We start from the raw sequence: 15,041 nt of genomic DNA on the forward strand, positions 1-15,041 counted from the left end.
ATCTACTTGTCTAAGCAAATTACTTTAATGTACATTATTTCGGCCATTCAAGTTTGCATATGTAAGCGTTCGAATACTTTCGTGAGCCACTGTATATTACACGACAGTCGACTTTCGTTGATAGTCGTTACGTATAGGAAAATTAAACTCTTAGAAATTCTTTCTCTTCTCTCTCTGCTTCGTCTAACATAACAGTTGAGAATTGTGGATCTTAATTGCCGAAATAAAATTAAAGGAACATTAAGGTTACACCTAGAATTCATATTAAAATAGTTTTAGATTTATTTAATAAACGATTTCCAGGATCTTCGTCGATATACATTTGCACGCGTCTCAGCATTCTCTTTGTCTCACCATCTTCCAAATGACACTGCCAACGGAACAGTTACATTCTTCTGTTTTTCGAGACACCGCGCACACACATACTTCCGCACACTCATATTCACATACGTGTGTCACTACTACGCGGCCAATCTACTGTAGCACATAAAATTGTACATATCTCAATAATAACAAATGCGCAGAATTCGATTCGTAAATACGTACATATTTGAAAGTCGAAGGAGCACGAGAGACGAACGTCTCTTTTCGATAAATACAAGCGTAATCACGCGACGTTAATTAAAGAGAGGATGGTGCGGTCGAGGCAAACGTACGAGCTTAGTAAATATTCAATCCTCGAAGGAGTTTAGTGCAGACAACACGACACTCGATTTGCTCTTATTGTTGGACTGCTATCGCGGTAGACGCGTATCCGATACACGTGTCTCCGCGTGAAACCGACCTGGTCGACCGTCCTCGTTAATACACTTTATATTAATCACTTTTTAAGTAATTAAAGCATTTTGCATAATATTTAACCACGTGGAATCTTCATTCATTCGATGAATTTTTATCGCTGATATTTCGGGATGAAACTTTGCTTTCTCTATACACAAGCGAAACGTCTGTTTTGATCGAAGAACAGCCCCGTCGTTCGATATTTGTGATAACCGACAACGGTGATTTGCAACATCAAATTCATATCGTTAACCCATTGCACTCCGAATTTTATTTCAATTTCGTTAGCAGCAGCTCCCAGCGCTTTTAAGGGTTTTATTTGAAATTTACTTGAAGTAAAAAATAAGACAATTTAAATAAATAAAGGAAGAAACAAATTCACTGAAACACCAGTTTTATTCACACTATCGTTGTATTTTGTGATTTTTAAGTGTATGATATATCTTGAAGCAATTTCCAGGATGCAATCCTGATTTTATTTTCACAAAAAAAGTGGGGCTGAAAGGATGTCGAGTGGGACTCGACAAAGGAGCTGTTGAGATAAAAACTGATGTCGAGTCACTCTCGACTTAGGAGAGCAAAGGGTTAATATCATATTGTGATTCAACATTGCGATTGAACGAAGCCTCCTTTTCTACAATACGATCTTTCGAACAATCGATTAATCGCCAGACATTTTTCATACATACATACATATGTATATATGTGTACGCGTTAGAACAGAATAACGATTGTCTTGCTCCATATACAGCGAGTGTTTTTAGATTTAAGGGTGTCGCTATGAAAGGAGTAACGATGCTACTCCAATTTTCTCATGCATTCCTCTAGTATACTTCTCTCTGACTTTGTTTTTTCCTCGTTGGTGTACGTACTTGTTTCTTTATTTTCTTGCTCGTGCTACCTTTCGCGCTACGTCTTTCAATTGCCATTTTTTTTTTCTTCTTTTATATATTGCCAAGTTTGCTATTAATCTGTTATTTGCAGAAGGTTATAGACAAACGTGATATTGGTACAGTGTTTTTACAGGAGCAATACACAATGTGTTCCACTATGTTTTCTGGCTACAAATATTGGGTTGGCAACTAAGTCATTACCATCTAATGACAAAATCCGCGATTACTTAGTATGCGATGCAAAGGTGTGCTTGGCTGATTTGAAAAACAGCGGCATGATGAGACGCGTGGTATCTTTTAACGCTGCGTATTCGTCGAGCTATTGTCGAGCAGATTAGCGCAAAATACTCAGACACATTAGAGATCTGTGCGAATCTAATATGTCTGAGTATTTTCTGCTAAATCTCGCTATTTCCTCTTTCACTGCTCGTGTTCCGAGGAATACTCGTGTTAGAATATCTCATTTGTGACATACTATGGCGAGTGTGCGATAATTCTTAGTGCTTCAGACTGAAACGCTTGTAATATTCCTATGTTCGAATTACTAGCAGAACCTGAAATTTGTATCTCATACAGGTCCACACTGGTTTATTTATAACTTTACACATATTAGAATCTTATTGCACATAGATTGTTAACTGAGATTGTTTTCCCTAGTAACCAGTACAATTTTTCTCATCCTAAGTCTACGTTGTTTTCATTTAGTTCTGATATGTTTCTTCCAGATGAGCTGCCTGTCGATATGAATGCCCATGTAGATATTTTACATGGTCCGATGGCGAAATTTCCTTTCTATTGAGCTTAACCGTACGCCAGGTTGTGCTTCTAGTGAAAGTAACGCGTGTTGATTTCGTTCCATTTACTTTTATTCGCCATTCATTACACCGTTTAATTGTGATATGGTGTTACACTCTTTAATTACCGATATCGATACCAGTATGCAATTTTCATTATACGTTATATGTAAAGCGAGTCGCTTTTGTTCTCTCGTTTGTTCTCCTGAATAACTCATTATCTACTTATTAACTTTCTTTTCCTCTCGTTAATCTAGCGGACTCGGCCTTTGTAAAGGTTCTTTCAAGCATAAGAGTAATTGATCAAGTGTTATTAGTAAAATTTTACAACTTGCAAAGTATTAGTATCGATAAATTCTTCGCTGTAAGGCTAACAAGTTTGATAACGAACAAAGTGAAGTTCAATAAGTAAATTTTACAAATTACGAGGCAACTAGATGTTTGTAGCAGAGTAACGTACAATCTACCATCAATAAATAAATGTTATTAATTGGTATATTATCGTGTGCGAGATGGATGAACGTTTTTGCCCAGAGCAAGAAAACAAATGTCCATTGGACGTTTTCTTGTAATTACAAATTTGCATGTATCTGTGGCGGCACGTGTCACGGAACTTTCCAACGGCTTCGTGATACAAAATAAATAAAAAAGGTGATGAAAAGGTGATGAAAGGTGAAAAATAAAAAAGGAAACTTTATTTTTTCTAACAACAATCCATTTTACAATCCACTTCCGAACTCTAGGCGTGACTTTCTGAAGCTCTTACAATTTGACTTTCGATCGGACCCGATTACTTTCTTTTGTCATCCCTCAACATCCCCACCGTCCATGCATTTGCTTGGCGTCCGCGACCGTTGCCACGTGCTCTTTATTCTAGAACCTTCGGTGGAAGGACCGTTGGGATGTTGATGGTTCATTAGGCACTTCAGCGATATAAACTGTCGCCGAGTGCCGCCACATCTTTATCTCCATCGTCAGTCCATCGGATTTGAAGTATGCCGGTCGTGACACCGTCAAAGCGCAACACCGACGTGCCCAATGTGCCATCGATATCTTCACGCTTCTTCCGCCGAATTCTCGGAAGAGCATACACGCTCCAGCCGCTGCGGCACATCTAATGAACGCACGCTAGTGGGGATATCGATGGGCAACGAAGGGAAGAATCCGTTTGATCAGGAACAAAATGGACATTCTACCCCGAGCCGCGAAGCGCGAATGGCGAAGAGAAACGAGTCGGCTATTTTCGAGAGATCGGTCAATCGTCGCTGTTGTTAATCGTCGTCAAGCGACAACTGTTGTTAATTGTTAATTATTATTCAACCGTTGTTAATTGTTAACTGTCATTCAACCGTTGTTAATCGTCCATTGTTATCGAGTGATAGAGTCTAATAAACGTTATTGGTTGTTGAATATATTTGAGTGTACCTTCAGTACCTTTTACACCATACCACCTCAAACTGGTGACCCCGACGTGATCTGAAGCTAAAGAGGTGACCGTGATAGTGATACTGAGACTCCAAACGCCGCGAATTAAAACAGCTGTGCGATGGCAAATATCGACGGGACTGCGAACGGCGCACAACTAGCTCACCAAATGATCAACATGCCCCCGCTGCAGCCCTCGGAGGTCACGGGGTGGTTCACGCTTCTGGAGATGCAATTCGAGGACGTGGGTCTTACGGACAACAAGCGAAAGTTTCTGACCCTCGCCATGTGCCTCGGTGGCCGGTATCTGTTACATATCGAGGACGTGTGGAGGACACCAGAGGCGGAACGATATGAAAAGTTAAAAGACGAGATCATTCGAGAGTTGGCTGATACAGCCAGCACGAGGTTACGCAGGCTGCTGACCTCCGAAGAGGTGGGCGACCGAAAGCCGTCCCAATTCCACCAGCACTTGAGAAGACGGAAGGTCGCCGTTATCGAGACCGAAAGAGCGGGAGGCGAACGGCGAGATTGCCCCCGAGAATCGTCGGACGACAGGCTCTCCAGAATAAAGGCACAAATCGAGGCAGTGCGCCTCGACCGGTGCCGCTATCAACGTCCAAACACGAGACGGCACAGACCGCGCCCGAGAGAAGAGTCACAGAACTCCGGTCTTTGTTATTATCATGCGACGTTCCGAGCACGCGCGAAGAAGTGTCGTTCACCATGCACATGGAATCAGAGAAACGAGACCGACCGTCCGTAAACGCGGCAAGTGTAACGTCAATTCACATCAGAGACTAGGCCACACACCGCGGACAGGATGGCACCCAGATGTCTGCACATCCTTTGACGCGTACCCTCAATAGTCCTAAGTACCCACCAGGGGTCTTGGAATTTTCATAGTTAAGGTCCTTCAGACCAAGCGAGTATTTCTTGTCTCAGATTCCCTTTTACGTTTATTGTCTACCACGTGTTAGCATAGAAAGTTGGTTTTCTTCACATCAGGTATGTTCCGTTAGCAACTTTCTCGCGAGGGCGGCTAAAACCCTTCCTGGTCCACCAACCGTCTTATTATCCAATCGGAGACGGTGTCTACTGCCCTCACTTCCTTAACCAAAATTGTCAACAACAAATCCGATAGTCCCGAGTCCTTAGACACACCCACCCCTAGCCTTCCTCAGACACGGTATCGTCAGTAAAACTCACTTATCCTGTATCCTCGGAGTAGTCAACATATCTTTACCGGTCTCTACCCTTATAACAATCGCGTACTTAACGTATCATTGTAACTAAGTCTTACATAACGTGGTTGGAGTGAATTGTGATTTATGTTAATTTAGTGTGTATTACATTGTGCTTGCTGAATTCATAATAAAGTTTAATTAAAACAAAATTAGTAGTTGTGTTACGACTCAGCTATTTTATTTCATCAACCAACCCTTAAAATTTACGTGACAGTGCCATCGATATCTTCACGCTTCTTCCGCCGAATTCTCGGAAGAGCATACACGCTCCAGCCGCTACGGCACATCTAATGAACGCACGCTAGTGGGGATATCGATGGGCAACGAAGGGAAGAATCCATTCGATCTGAAACAAAAAGGACGAATGGTAAAGAGAAACGAGTCGGCTATTTTCGAGAGATCGGTCAATCGTCGCTGTTCTTAATCGGCGTCAAGCGTTAACTATTGTTAATTGTTATTCAACCGTTGTTAATTGTTATCGAGTGATAGAGTTTAATAAACGTTATTGGTTGTTGAACATATTTGAGTGTACCTTCAGTAGCTATATTACACCATACCACCTCATATCTTTTCGTCTGTCCGTGCAAATATTCCGTTAAACTCTAAATTATAGCGGACAAATGGAAAATCAATTAGAAATTCGTTAAATCGGTAACTTTCTTAGACTTTAAAGCAATGCTCGCAAAATTTCCTCACTAACCCTAATACTCGTGGCTAAAATATGCGTTTACTCGTGGCTCGTGTATGTTTAACGCAAATGATTCGAGACTGTAAAAGAAACAATCGAAGCAGTTCGATAGCGTTCGACTTTCGCCAAAATTATCCCAACCTTTCCAACAAAAGGGACGAATTATTGGCCGAACGTGCGGATTTTCTTTCAACTCGCCGGTTCACCGGTGCTCGGTATACGTCACCGGAAATACAAATACGAAAAAGGTCGAAGCGAGATGGGAATAAAGCGCTTGGCGAAACGGGCCAATCTCGACAACGCTTCTTCACGTGCACACAATGTATCGATTGTGCGCAGCTAAGCAGTGCCACTGGATGTCGGCGATTTTTCCCATTTTCTCCTTCTTCTCTTTTTTTTTTCTTTTTGTTTTTCTGACCATGTATTAGTAGTAGTTGCTGGCTACGTGTACGTATACGTGACCACGTGTATTTTACTAGTACAAGTGGGAAATTGGGAACGGAGCGATGAGAGTGGTCTGGAGCTGTTTAGTGTACACAATTTGACTCGATCTCTTTACAATCGTTTTTTATAAGATTTTTACAATTCGTTTCCCATCATTCGATGATATCGACGAAATAGCGCTATTAGTTCTTAGTAGTTATAAATAATAAATAGTAAAATAGATACAACGATAATTTATATTAAACCACGTTATAACAAATAGGCAAATTTAGATAATGGACCAAGTAAGGACCCGTCTTTTACAACGATGTATCATTATACAAACATGAAACCTAATTTGTCGAACGTTGTGATCTTTATTTTGAGAGAACAAAATGGATCATACGTAATTCGATAAAATAATATAAAACGGAAAATGTTGTGCATCCATCATTTCCTTATAAAACGAAAGAAACTTTTCGGACGACCTAATATCTATAGATCAATTAAACGGAATATATTGAGATGGAAACTAAGTGATTGCAGATTTTGACAATACCACCTAATAACAAAATCCGCAATCTCTTAGTTGCCAACCCGATACATATATGTATCGTGTAAAAATTGACAATAAACATTTAATATTTATGATTATCGTTCGGAGGAATAAATATTTGCTGCACGACTCAATATTTAAAGCGAAAAATATTCCTTCTTGTAAGGTAGCAAAATACGTCGGTGAGGAAATGATTCCCCGAGAGAAAGGTGGGCTATGAATAATAGAATAATCCTGTTTTCTATGCTGAGAATGTATGATTTCGATAATAGCAGTTGTGAATTCGACAAGCTCCTACATATTCATTTACCTATTCACAATTACTATTCTTGCATTCCATTAAAGCAATTATTTGCGGATACTATCCGAAGAAACGATACTCGAATAAGATAACAGTTACTTCCACATGCTATGATTCCTGCCAAAGTAAATGCATTACACTTGATTAAACGATCGAGTAATTTTTTAACTTTCGCTATGGTGCATAAGTTAACAAAATATTTTGGAGATTTTATTATCGCTTAGGGATTTTCTCGGACAGTGCTTTGTCAAATTTAGCGAGGACTCGCGATATTTTCATATTTTGACGCACGGTTTCACCTCTTAAAGCATAGATGTTCAAGATACTATTGTTCTAGTACTCTCAAGTGCTGTATTTTCCTGAACCTTCAAGTCCTATAAAAATATAACACATTGTAGAGCAATCTTAAACGCTCTTCTTACTCTACACTGTAAATTATGTTGAAATTACATTCTCCGTCGAAACAATAATATCTATACAGGATATAACTAAAATTGACGATGAAGATTCGCCACTGTACTTTATTCGTTTTAACACTGACTGCCACGCCGAAATCGCATGTTTCGCTCAGGAAGCCATAGGAGTATTTTTATTATTCAAAGTATATAATGGCAAAATAATAATAAATTGCTGATGTACGACAACATTCTTCCCCAATGGACCTATCTTATTGGTGGTTACGAGTGACCATCGTGTCGCCTTGGTAATAGTTGATAGCGACATATTATAACAAGGCTTCGTTTATTTCAACAAACCATTCGTATTCGTTATTTCGTTGTAAGCAAAACGTGCAGAATATATTGTTGAAACGTGTAGAGATATTAGGCTGAAATGGTAGAGGTCTGCAAAGAAAATCATGTTTGTGATACACCAATGGTAGTGGTAGATTACAACAGAGAAAAATGTGCTGTAGATTTATCAGATCAAATGATAACATATTCTACACCACATAGAAGAACCTTCAAGTAGGAAATAAAATTAACTTTAGAGTTATTGTTAAATACATCAATTTCAAACGCGATGATACTCTATAAACAAGCAACAAAAACAAAAATCAAGGTATCTGATTTTAGAATGGCACTCGTAATGCACCTTACACAGTTCCATTCACCAGAGTCGTCAAATATACTTATTCGACAAACATTGCGACACGAAATGCAGAAGAAAGAAGGGCAAGCGTACCTGGCAGGAAAATTTTGCAGAGAGTGTTATAAAAAAAATGTTAAACAGTTAGGATCAAAAATTGATAAGAATCGGACCAAAAAGGTGACCATCTATTGCCCAGATTGTATCGATGAGCCACATTTATGTTTAAATTGTTTTAACACAGTGCACCGTTAGATGCAAGAATTTTTTTTTATCGATGTTCTAATAAAGATGTTTAATTGTTCAATGGGGCACTTTCTATTTCAAAGTATCTTCTATTTATCGATTATATTCAAAATACTCTAACTGTCAATATCCATTCAATTTTTACAATTGTAAGAAGTTCAAGCGCTCCGGTCACCAATGACCAACGTGATATTCAAAGTGTTAAGGACAAGGGAACGTCGCACACTAACTCGAAACCGTACAAATCTGCACTAAATTCTTGTTTTTCATTTCATTGAAAATCTATGAAATTCCGGTCATAGATTCTTCAATGTATAGACTAACTTATGATACGTATAAATCTTATTATATTTATATTAGAATGAATTAGATTCTATGACTCCAGAAACTCCTAAAACTGTACCGTTTCCAATTCTAACAGATTATTTACTATCAGGTTTTTAACAATTTTAGGCTACTGTGGCTACTCGTACGAACATAACTTCTTTAAATGATATAAACGCCTCTTATTCGCGTTGAAAGTTTATTGGCTGTCACGGGTTGAAATATATTTTCACATAATCAAATTATCGAGTGTTACATGTTTCGGAATAGAATTTTTGAACATTTTCAACAAGAGCAGTCTGCGAAACGTCGATACATCTCGTATATTTGTACGAAATGAAATCATTCCTATCAATTTTAAGCGTTTTCACGATACTCGGACACGAACAAAGAGTTATCGATACGGTGTAAAAAAAATTTGTTTTTTCACGAATCACCGCGAAGATAAGTTAAAACTTCGCGCGGATTTTTCAGCATTCTGCGTTCACAGAAACAAATAACATTCGCTCCGAGGTAAATTAGAAATCTATCAACGGCCAAAATGGCACGTGGAACGTTTGAATTCTTCGAACGTGAACTGTCATCGCGTGTTAACTGTACGTTGCTTTCGCAAGTATAATAAGATACAAATTATTCCAAACAATAATTCCGTGCATTATCGTCGAAATAACGCTAATATCGTTTGTACGTATAATATCCAATGTTCGTTGCGATATTTCGCGTTTATTTGCTCGTTCTAATCGCAGCCGTATTGTAACTTCTGATGTTTAATGGCACACCGTTGCGTCGCGTTGCGTTGCCTCGTGGCAACCAATAACTCAATAAGAGAAGAGCTATAGAAAATTACCTTCGTTTCGTTATAACAAAATGTGCACGAACGTTAAGAGACAAATATCTAAAGAAAATTTTGAAAAGTGTAAGATTCTCTCTTTCGCCGACGTTCGCGAGAAGAAGAAGCGACCTTATAATGGCAAAAAGTTCACGAACGGTCTAGCGCTAGAGAAGAAACGCGCATAACGAGATAATCCTTTTGCGAGGCAGCGAGATGGTGAAAGAAACGTAGTTACAGAGTAAATTGCAAGGTGAAATTTGAAGCCAGTGGGGGAATTCGCGTCGTGAAGTTGTAATTGCGCGATATTGTTCCTTCAAATTAAAAAGATTCGGATGCGAAAGGTAAACAAATTTAATCTTTGCGCTGTCTTCTCTCTTTCCCCTTTTGCGGTGTTCTCTGTAGATTCGTTTCTCTCGATGGATATCTTTCTGCAAAGTTTTATTAATATTTCTACTGTACGAATAATAACAGAGTTATGCGTTAAAACGAAGTAGGACGATAGTCGAGTCGAGTTTCACATGAATATCGTCGTACTTTATTGGTTGATTCTTTTTATTAGAAATCAGATTGGAAAAGGCCACTTTACTGGAGAAAATTTCTGTCAAAGAAATTTCCCTGGGGTACTAACCAAGGTATGTAACTTGGACCAGAGTTAACTACATGAAACACTTCATATACTGTGCGCTCGACTTCGATTAATAGTTAGGTGGTACATTGAATCGAATTGATCGAATTGGCGTTAACTAATACGATTGTGCTCATAGTATAGAATTCGAGGCAGCTGGTAAGTTGGTTTCTCCAACTTAATCGAATTCGGTTCTTAAAACGTTGTTACGCGGTATACGTTGCGAACAATTCTACAAAAGTGCATTGCCTTTCGATTCTTCCCGCGTTCCCTAAAAACTAGATCGATGTTAATAGATTAAACTTTCCTTAATAATATAATAAACAACGTGTACGAAAGAACCGAAGGTAATTAAGAAATGTTCAAAGTCGAACACATAGTCGTATTTTTGAAAGTTTGCAAAAGCTTGAAAACAAGTCACTGTTTTTTGTATATTCCATACCAACGAACTAACGAACAAACAATAAAACTGTACAAAACAAGCTCTTTACGCTTCATTAGGAAGTTGGAAATGCTGCATGAAATATTCATTTCTCCGGGCCAGCATCCTAATTTCTTGATATGCAAAACAGAGCGACTTCGTTAAAAGAAAACGGAAAAAAAGGAAATGAAGGGAAGGAAGACAGGAACCGCGGCTAAACATTGTACGCGCGTTGCTGCACCTCGCCGAAAAATAAGGTCGTTTTCTAAACAGGAAATACGATTCCTTGGAATTGCGTGACTCGCCGTCTATCTCCATTTTTCTATTCCTGGCGGTTTACTTCCGATCACGGCGTAAGCATGGAACGGCTATGAAAATCTGTAAAATGTAATAAAAACGCTGATCCGTAACGTTCATCGCGAACGTTTCTGCAATTACAAGGAAAAAAAGGTGTTTGGAGCGACTAGTGGAAGTTAATGAAGCGATCAAGACGTTAAGTCGTCGTAGAAGTTGGCGCACATGCAACGCTGTTAACTACCGCGAAATACGATTGTTGACCACCGAACGAAAAGGTGCGAGTTTCTCACGCGATTTCTAACGTTGATACTTGCGATTCGTGTTTCAGGATGGAGCGTACGCGCAGGAAAGCGATATGGATGGGCTGGGACTGTGCCCTTACGATCCACGGCACAACAGCACTGCGGTGTTCGTCGGTGAGTTAGAATCAAATATATCTTCTTATTTATTTGCAGTGAAATATCGCGTAAAAATAAAAATGAAATGCGATGGTTGGTTGCGGAAAATCTTTGTCGTATTGTTATCTAGCAATGGAATTTATTTTACGGATCTACCTACGTAATGTGCCTTCTACATATGTATGTTCTTTCGAGCTTATTCGAGAATTTCAAGGGTTTTGCAAAGCGTAACAAGAATTTTGACAAAACGTCTATAAGTTTACCGGGAACGATTCATGGAAAATGATGGTAGAGACAAGCGAACGACGAGAAACGAAGGTTAGCATCGAAAATGAATATGGAAATCAGCAGTTGTCCGAGAAGGGAACGGTTGAACTATTTTAGGGTTGCCGTGCGACGATACGATCGTTTTGCGTAACAATTTCGCTGGGTTTCGCGATCACGGAGAACGATAAGAAAATACCTTTTTATGCATAAAAGGGGGGCACGTTTTAAAGGAGTTTGTTCTTCTGGGAATTTCAAGAGCTTACGGCAAAGTAGGTAACTTTCTTTCCGTTGAATCGCGTTTCGTACGAGAAGGCATACATCCCCGTTCTAAACGTCTACCGAATTAAAAAGATTATCGTATCGCCGATATTAGAACTATGCTTTTCTAGGCTCAGTTTAGTATGTCGTCTACTCTATGAAAATTTCAATGAAAAATCTCTCTATACCTGTACGTTGATCCTATCGTTTGCTCCAAACCAAACCAAATCAAAATCAAATGCCTAGTATCGTAACAAAGATTAGAGTTAACGATGTACGAGAGATAAAAAGTAACAAACTTTTGATTTTAACGGTGTCGATAAATGTTCGTCAAACGCTTAGCTTCCCTTCGAACTGTCTGTTTCGCAAACGGTTAAAGAAGTCGAAGGTTCTTCAACCAAGGATTTCAGATGGTGACAGAGTCCTTCGAGTGTGAAGCGTGTTCTTTGAGAAGAATGTTTCGATGTTTCGTCAGCATCGTACTTATTGTTAGTTTCATCAGGACTCTGAGAATTCACCGATACTGTATAATGTATAAGATCTCTTGGATGCCTAACGAAGTTAGCTACGATACTGACGAAACTTGGGAACAGTGTTCCAGAAGGGTATAGGGTTTACACCCGTAAACCTCTAACAATTTTAACTACAAGAACCCTAAGGATCTCGTTTAAAGAAAATTCGATTCTACCATCGAATAGCTATATATTCTGTCGAATCGTGTTAGTTGCAGTTCGCTCGCTGTATAAATAAGTATCTTTCTCGCGATACTTACTCTATGACCTGAGAGACGATCGAGCGTCTACGACATTTCGAAATTCCATGGTTATTACGATTTTTATTGCAATTATTTTACTGCGAACAAGCGAAACTATGGGAAACTGTACACGGTGACGTACAAAGTAATTTTGTTCTCGAAAATATGTTTTAGAAAAATCGTTTGCTTTTAGAAAAATCACTCCACGTGACGCGTTACGAGACCAACAAAACGTTTTTGCCTCGTAGTGCATAGGCAAAAGTTGCTGCAAAACTTTCTGATTACCGATTGCATATTTAACGAAACACGTAGTCGCTGATTTGAGAAACGGACGGTCGCATGGCTTTGACGACAGAAGCAAAGAGCCACGGTTGCTCTCTCTCTCTCTCTCTCTCTTTCTCTTTCGAATGACCCGATCGCTCTACACTTGCATACATACGTATAAATACGTGGATAGAGCACAGTGACCGAGTCACGAATCACTTCTGGCTTTTGACACGTGTACGCGTGCAACCCACTGCTGCCACGCGGTATATGCAACAACACGCTGTCTCTTCGCGAGTTTGATAAACACGCTGGACTCGTCATCTCTGCCGTCACTCCGAATTTCCCTGAAACAGCGTACGATCGTTTACGAAATGGTCTACAACGCTCTGCTTTACGGATTTTTCGCGTGATTATGAACGTCGGGTCTTATCGGCAGATATAGCGTCATGGTTAAAGTACGGTATGGAAATCATGGTTAAAAGCGAGTTTCACTGCAGCACAGACATATCGAGTATAAAAAAAATATTTAATAACTCTTATTAGCTTTAATGATTTTGAAGTTGGTGAAAGAGATATGTATTTTGCTTGTAATGCACGAAAGGACGGAAATAAAAATTGCGTTAAACGAGTAGGTATGCGATAGAAATAATCGGTGATTTTACGTAAGCAGTGTTTTATTGGAAAAGAGGATTGCTCATTGCTTCATTACCGCAGAAACGATGCATCTGATTCGAGAATGTGTTCATGCCATGACGTAGATGGTATAACGCGTGTAAAACGAACTGAAACTAAATGTAATTTATTATTAAATCGTTCAGAGAGAATACTTCTGCGTCGATTGGAATACTTTTCTAACAGTGATTCTTTAATTAACCTCGTTGCAAGGAAATCCTGTCATTTATTTCGAAACTCGGGCAATTGAATTTTTGTTGACGTGCAAATTTTCGTCGACTTTTGCCGATATCTTTTTCGAGTAGCAGACACAATGGATATTTGGACAAAATATATATTACTTGATAAAGTAGTAATTCTACAGAAATGTACTTTAACTTCTGCTTAAATCTGGTCATGAGATTCCCAACAGCTCGATAGTTTTCCCAATACGGTGGAAGTTGTTAATATTAATACGATTCTTATCTTTCGTTTAAGCTGGATATTCTCTGTAGCGAAGCTGGCATAAAAAAATTGTTCGTTAATATCTAAACGCCAAGAATTCTTGTTCTCCAGCGAATCTTCGACGTTACGTAATCGATTGAATTAATCCGATAATGATTTTAATCAATTATAATAAATAATTCTAATAAAAAAACTCGCATATAGCGATTGGCATTTAGAGTGACAATTAAGTTAAGAGAAATAAAAAGACGCAGAATTTTTGACAAAGTTATTTGAACAACACAGAAATGCATAATACGCGTATGTGACGCTTGGACGTAATCGACAGCCGTCCATCACGCGCTACCACCGTTTTGTTTAACAAGTTGCGTAGCCCGCGTTCGGTTAATTTATGCTAAACGAACTGTTCTTATCGCTGTGAATAAATAACGCGTCTCGACGCTGCCTACATTTTGCGAATCTACAACGATTCGTTCTCGTCGGAGCACGATCGCGACTGTAACTGAGTTTTCAGAGCGTAACAAATACCGCGATTATCCCTTTTTTCTTGCTGTTCGCTTGTTATTCCCGATATTTCTCTAAATCCCGTAGTTACTTTTTCTGTTTGATATATCATACACGCAGGGAAAAGAGAAACTTTTATGTTAAATATCGCATAAAAATACAGCGCGTTATTTTCGTAGTTTTATTCAGAGCCAAAGATATCTCTCCTTTAAACGAAGATAAATCCGTAGAGGACTTGTGTAGAGGATGTTTGATCGTGAAATTTATTAGACGAGATCGTTCGTTGTTGAAACCGTCAAATATATTTAAAACAATTAAATAAATTAGTATACAGACAATATTCGCTGAGATGATTCGAAGCTCATGTGCCGCTACAAATCTTAACAGCCCGATTCTTCGGTTTCGTTATCAAACCATATTTCATGGCATAAGTTGTGCGTAATTCGTTTATAAAATTATGTTAGGTTGTCCGAAATGTTTCTTTCGTTCCATAAGGTGATAATAGATGAGCAATAATTTCTGTTTTATATTATTTTATT

General features: G+C 38.8%; 1 protein-coding gene across 2 annotated transcripts in view; it reads left to right on the forward strand.

Annotated features, from left to right (window-relative positions):
- Positions 1-15,041, forward strand: part of LOC138180501 (semaphorin-1A) — a 386,643-nt gene that overhangs the window by 306,159 nt on the left and 65,443 nt on the right. For both annotated transcript variants that reach the window (XM_069114413.1, XM_069114412.1), the window contains one exon: positions 11,267-11,354. In XM_069114413.1, coding sequence (XP_068970514.1) covers positions 11,267-11,354 — 88 coding nt within the window. The remainder of the gene's footprint in view (positions 1-11,266; positions 11,355-15,041) is intronic.

The sequence above is a fragment of the Bombus flavifrons genome, chromosome 6, assembly GCF_040668555.2.
Source record: "Bombus flavifrons isolate JBK064 chromosome 6, iyBomFlav1_principal, whole genome shotgun sequence".
NCBI lineage: Eukaryota > Metazoa > Arthropoda > Insecta > Hymenoptera > Apidae > Bombus > Bombus flavifrons.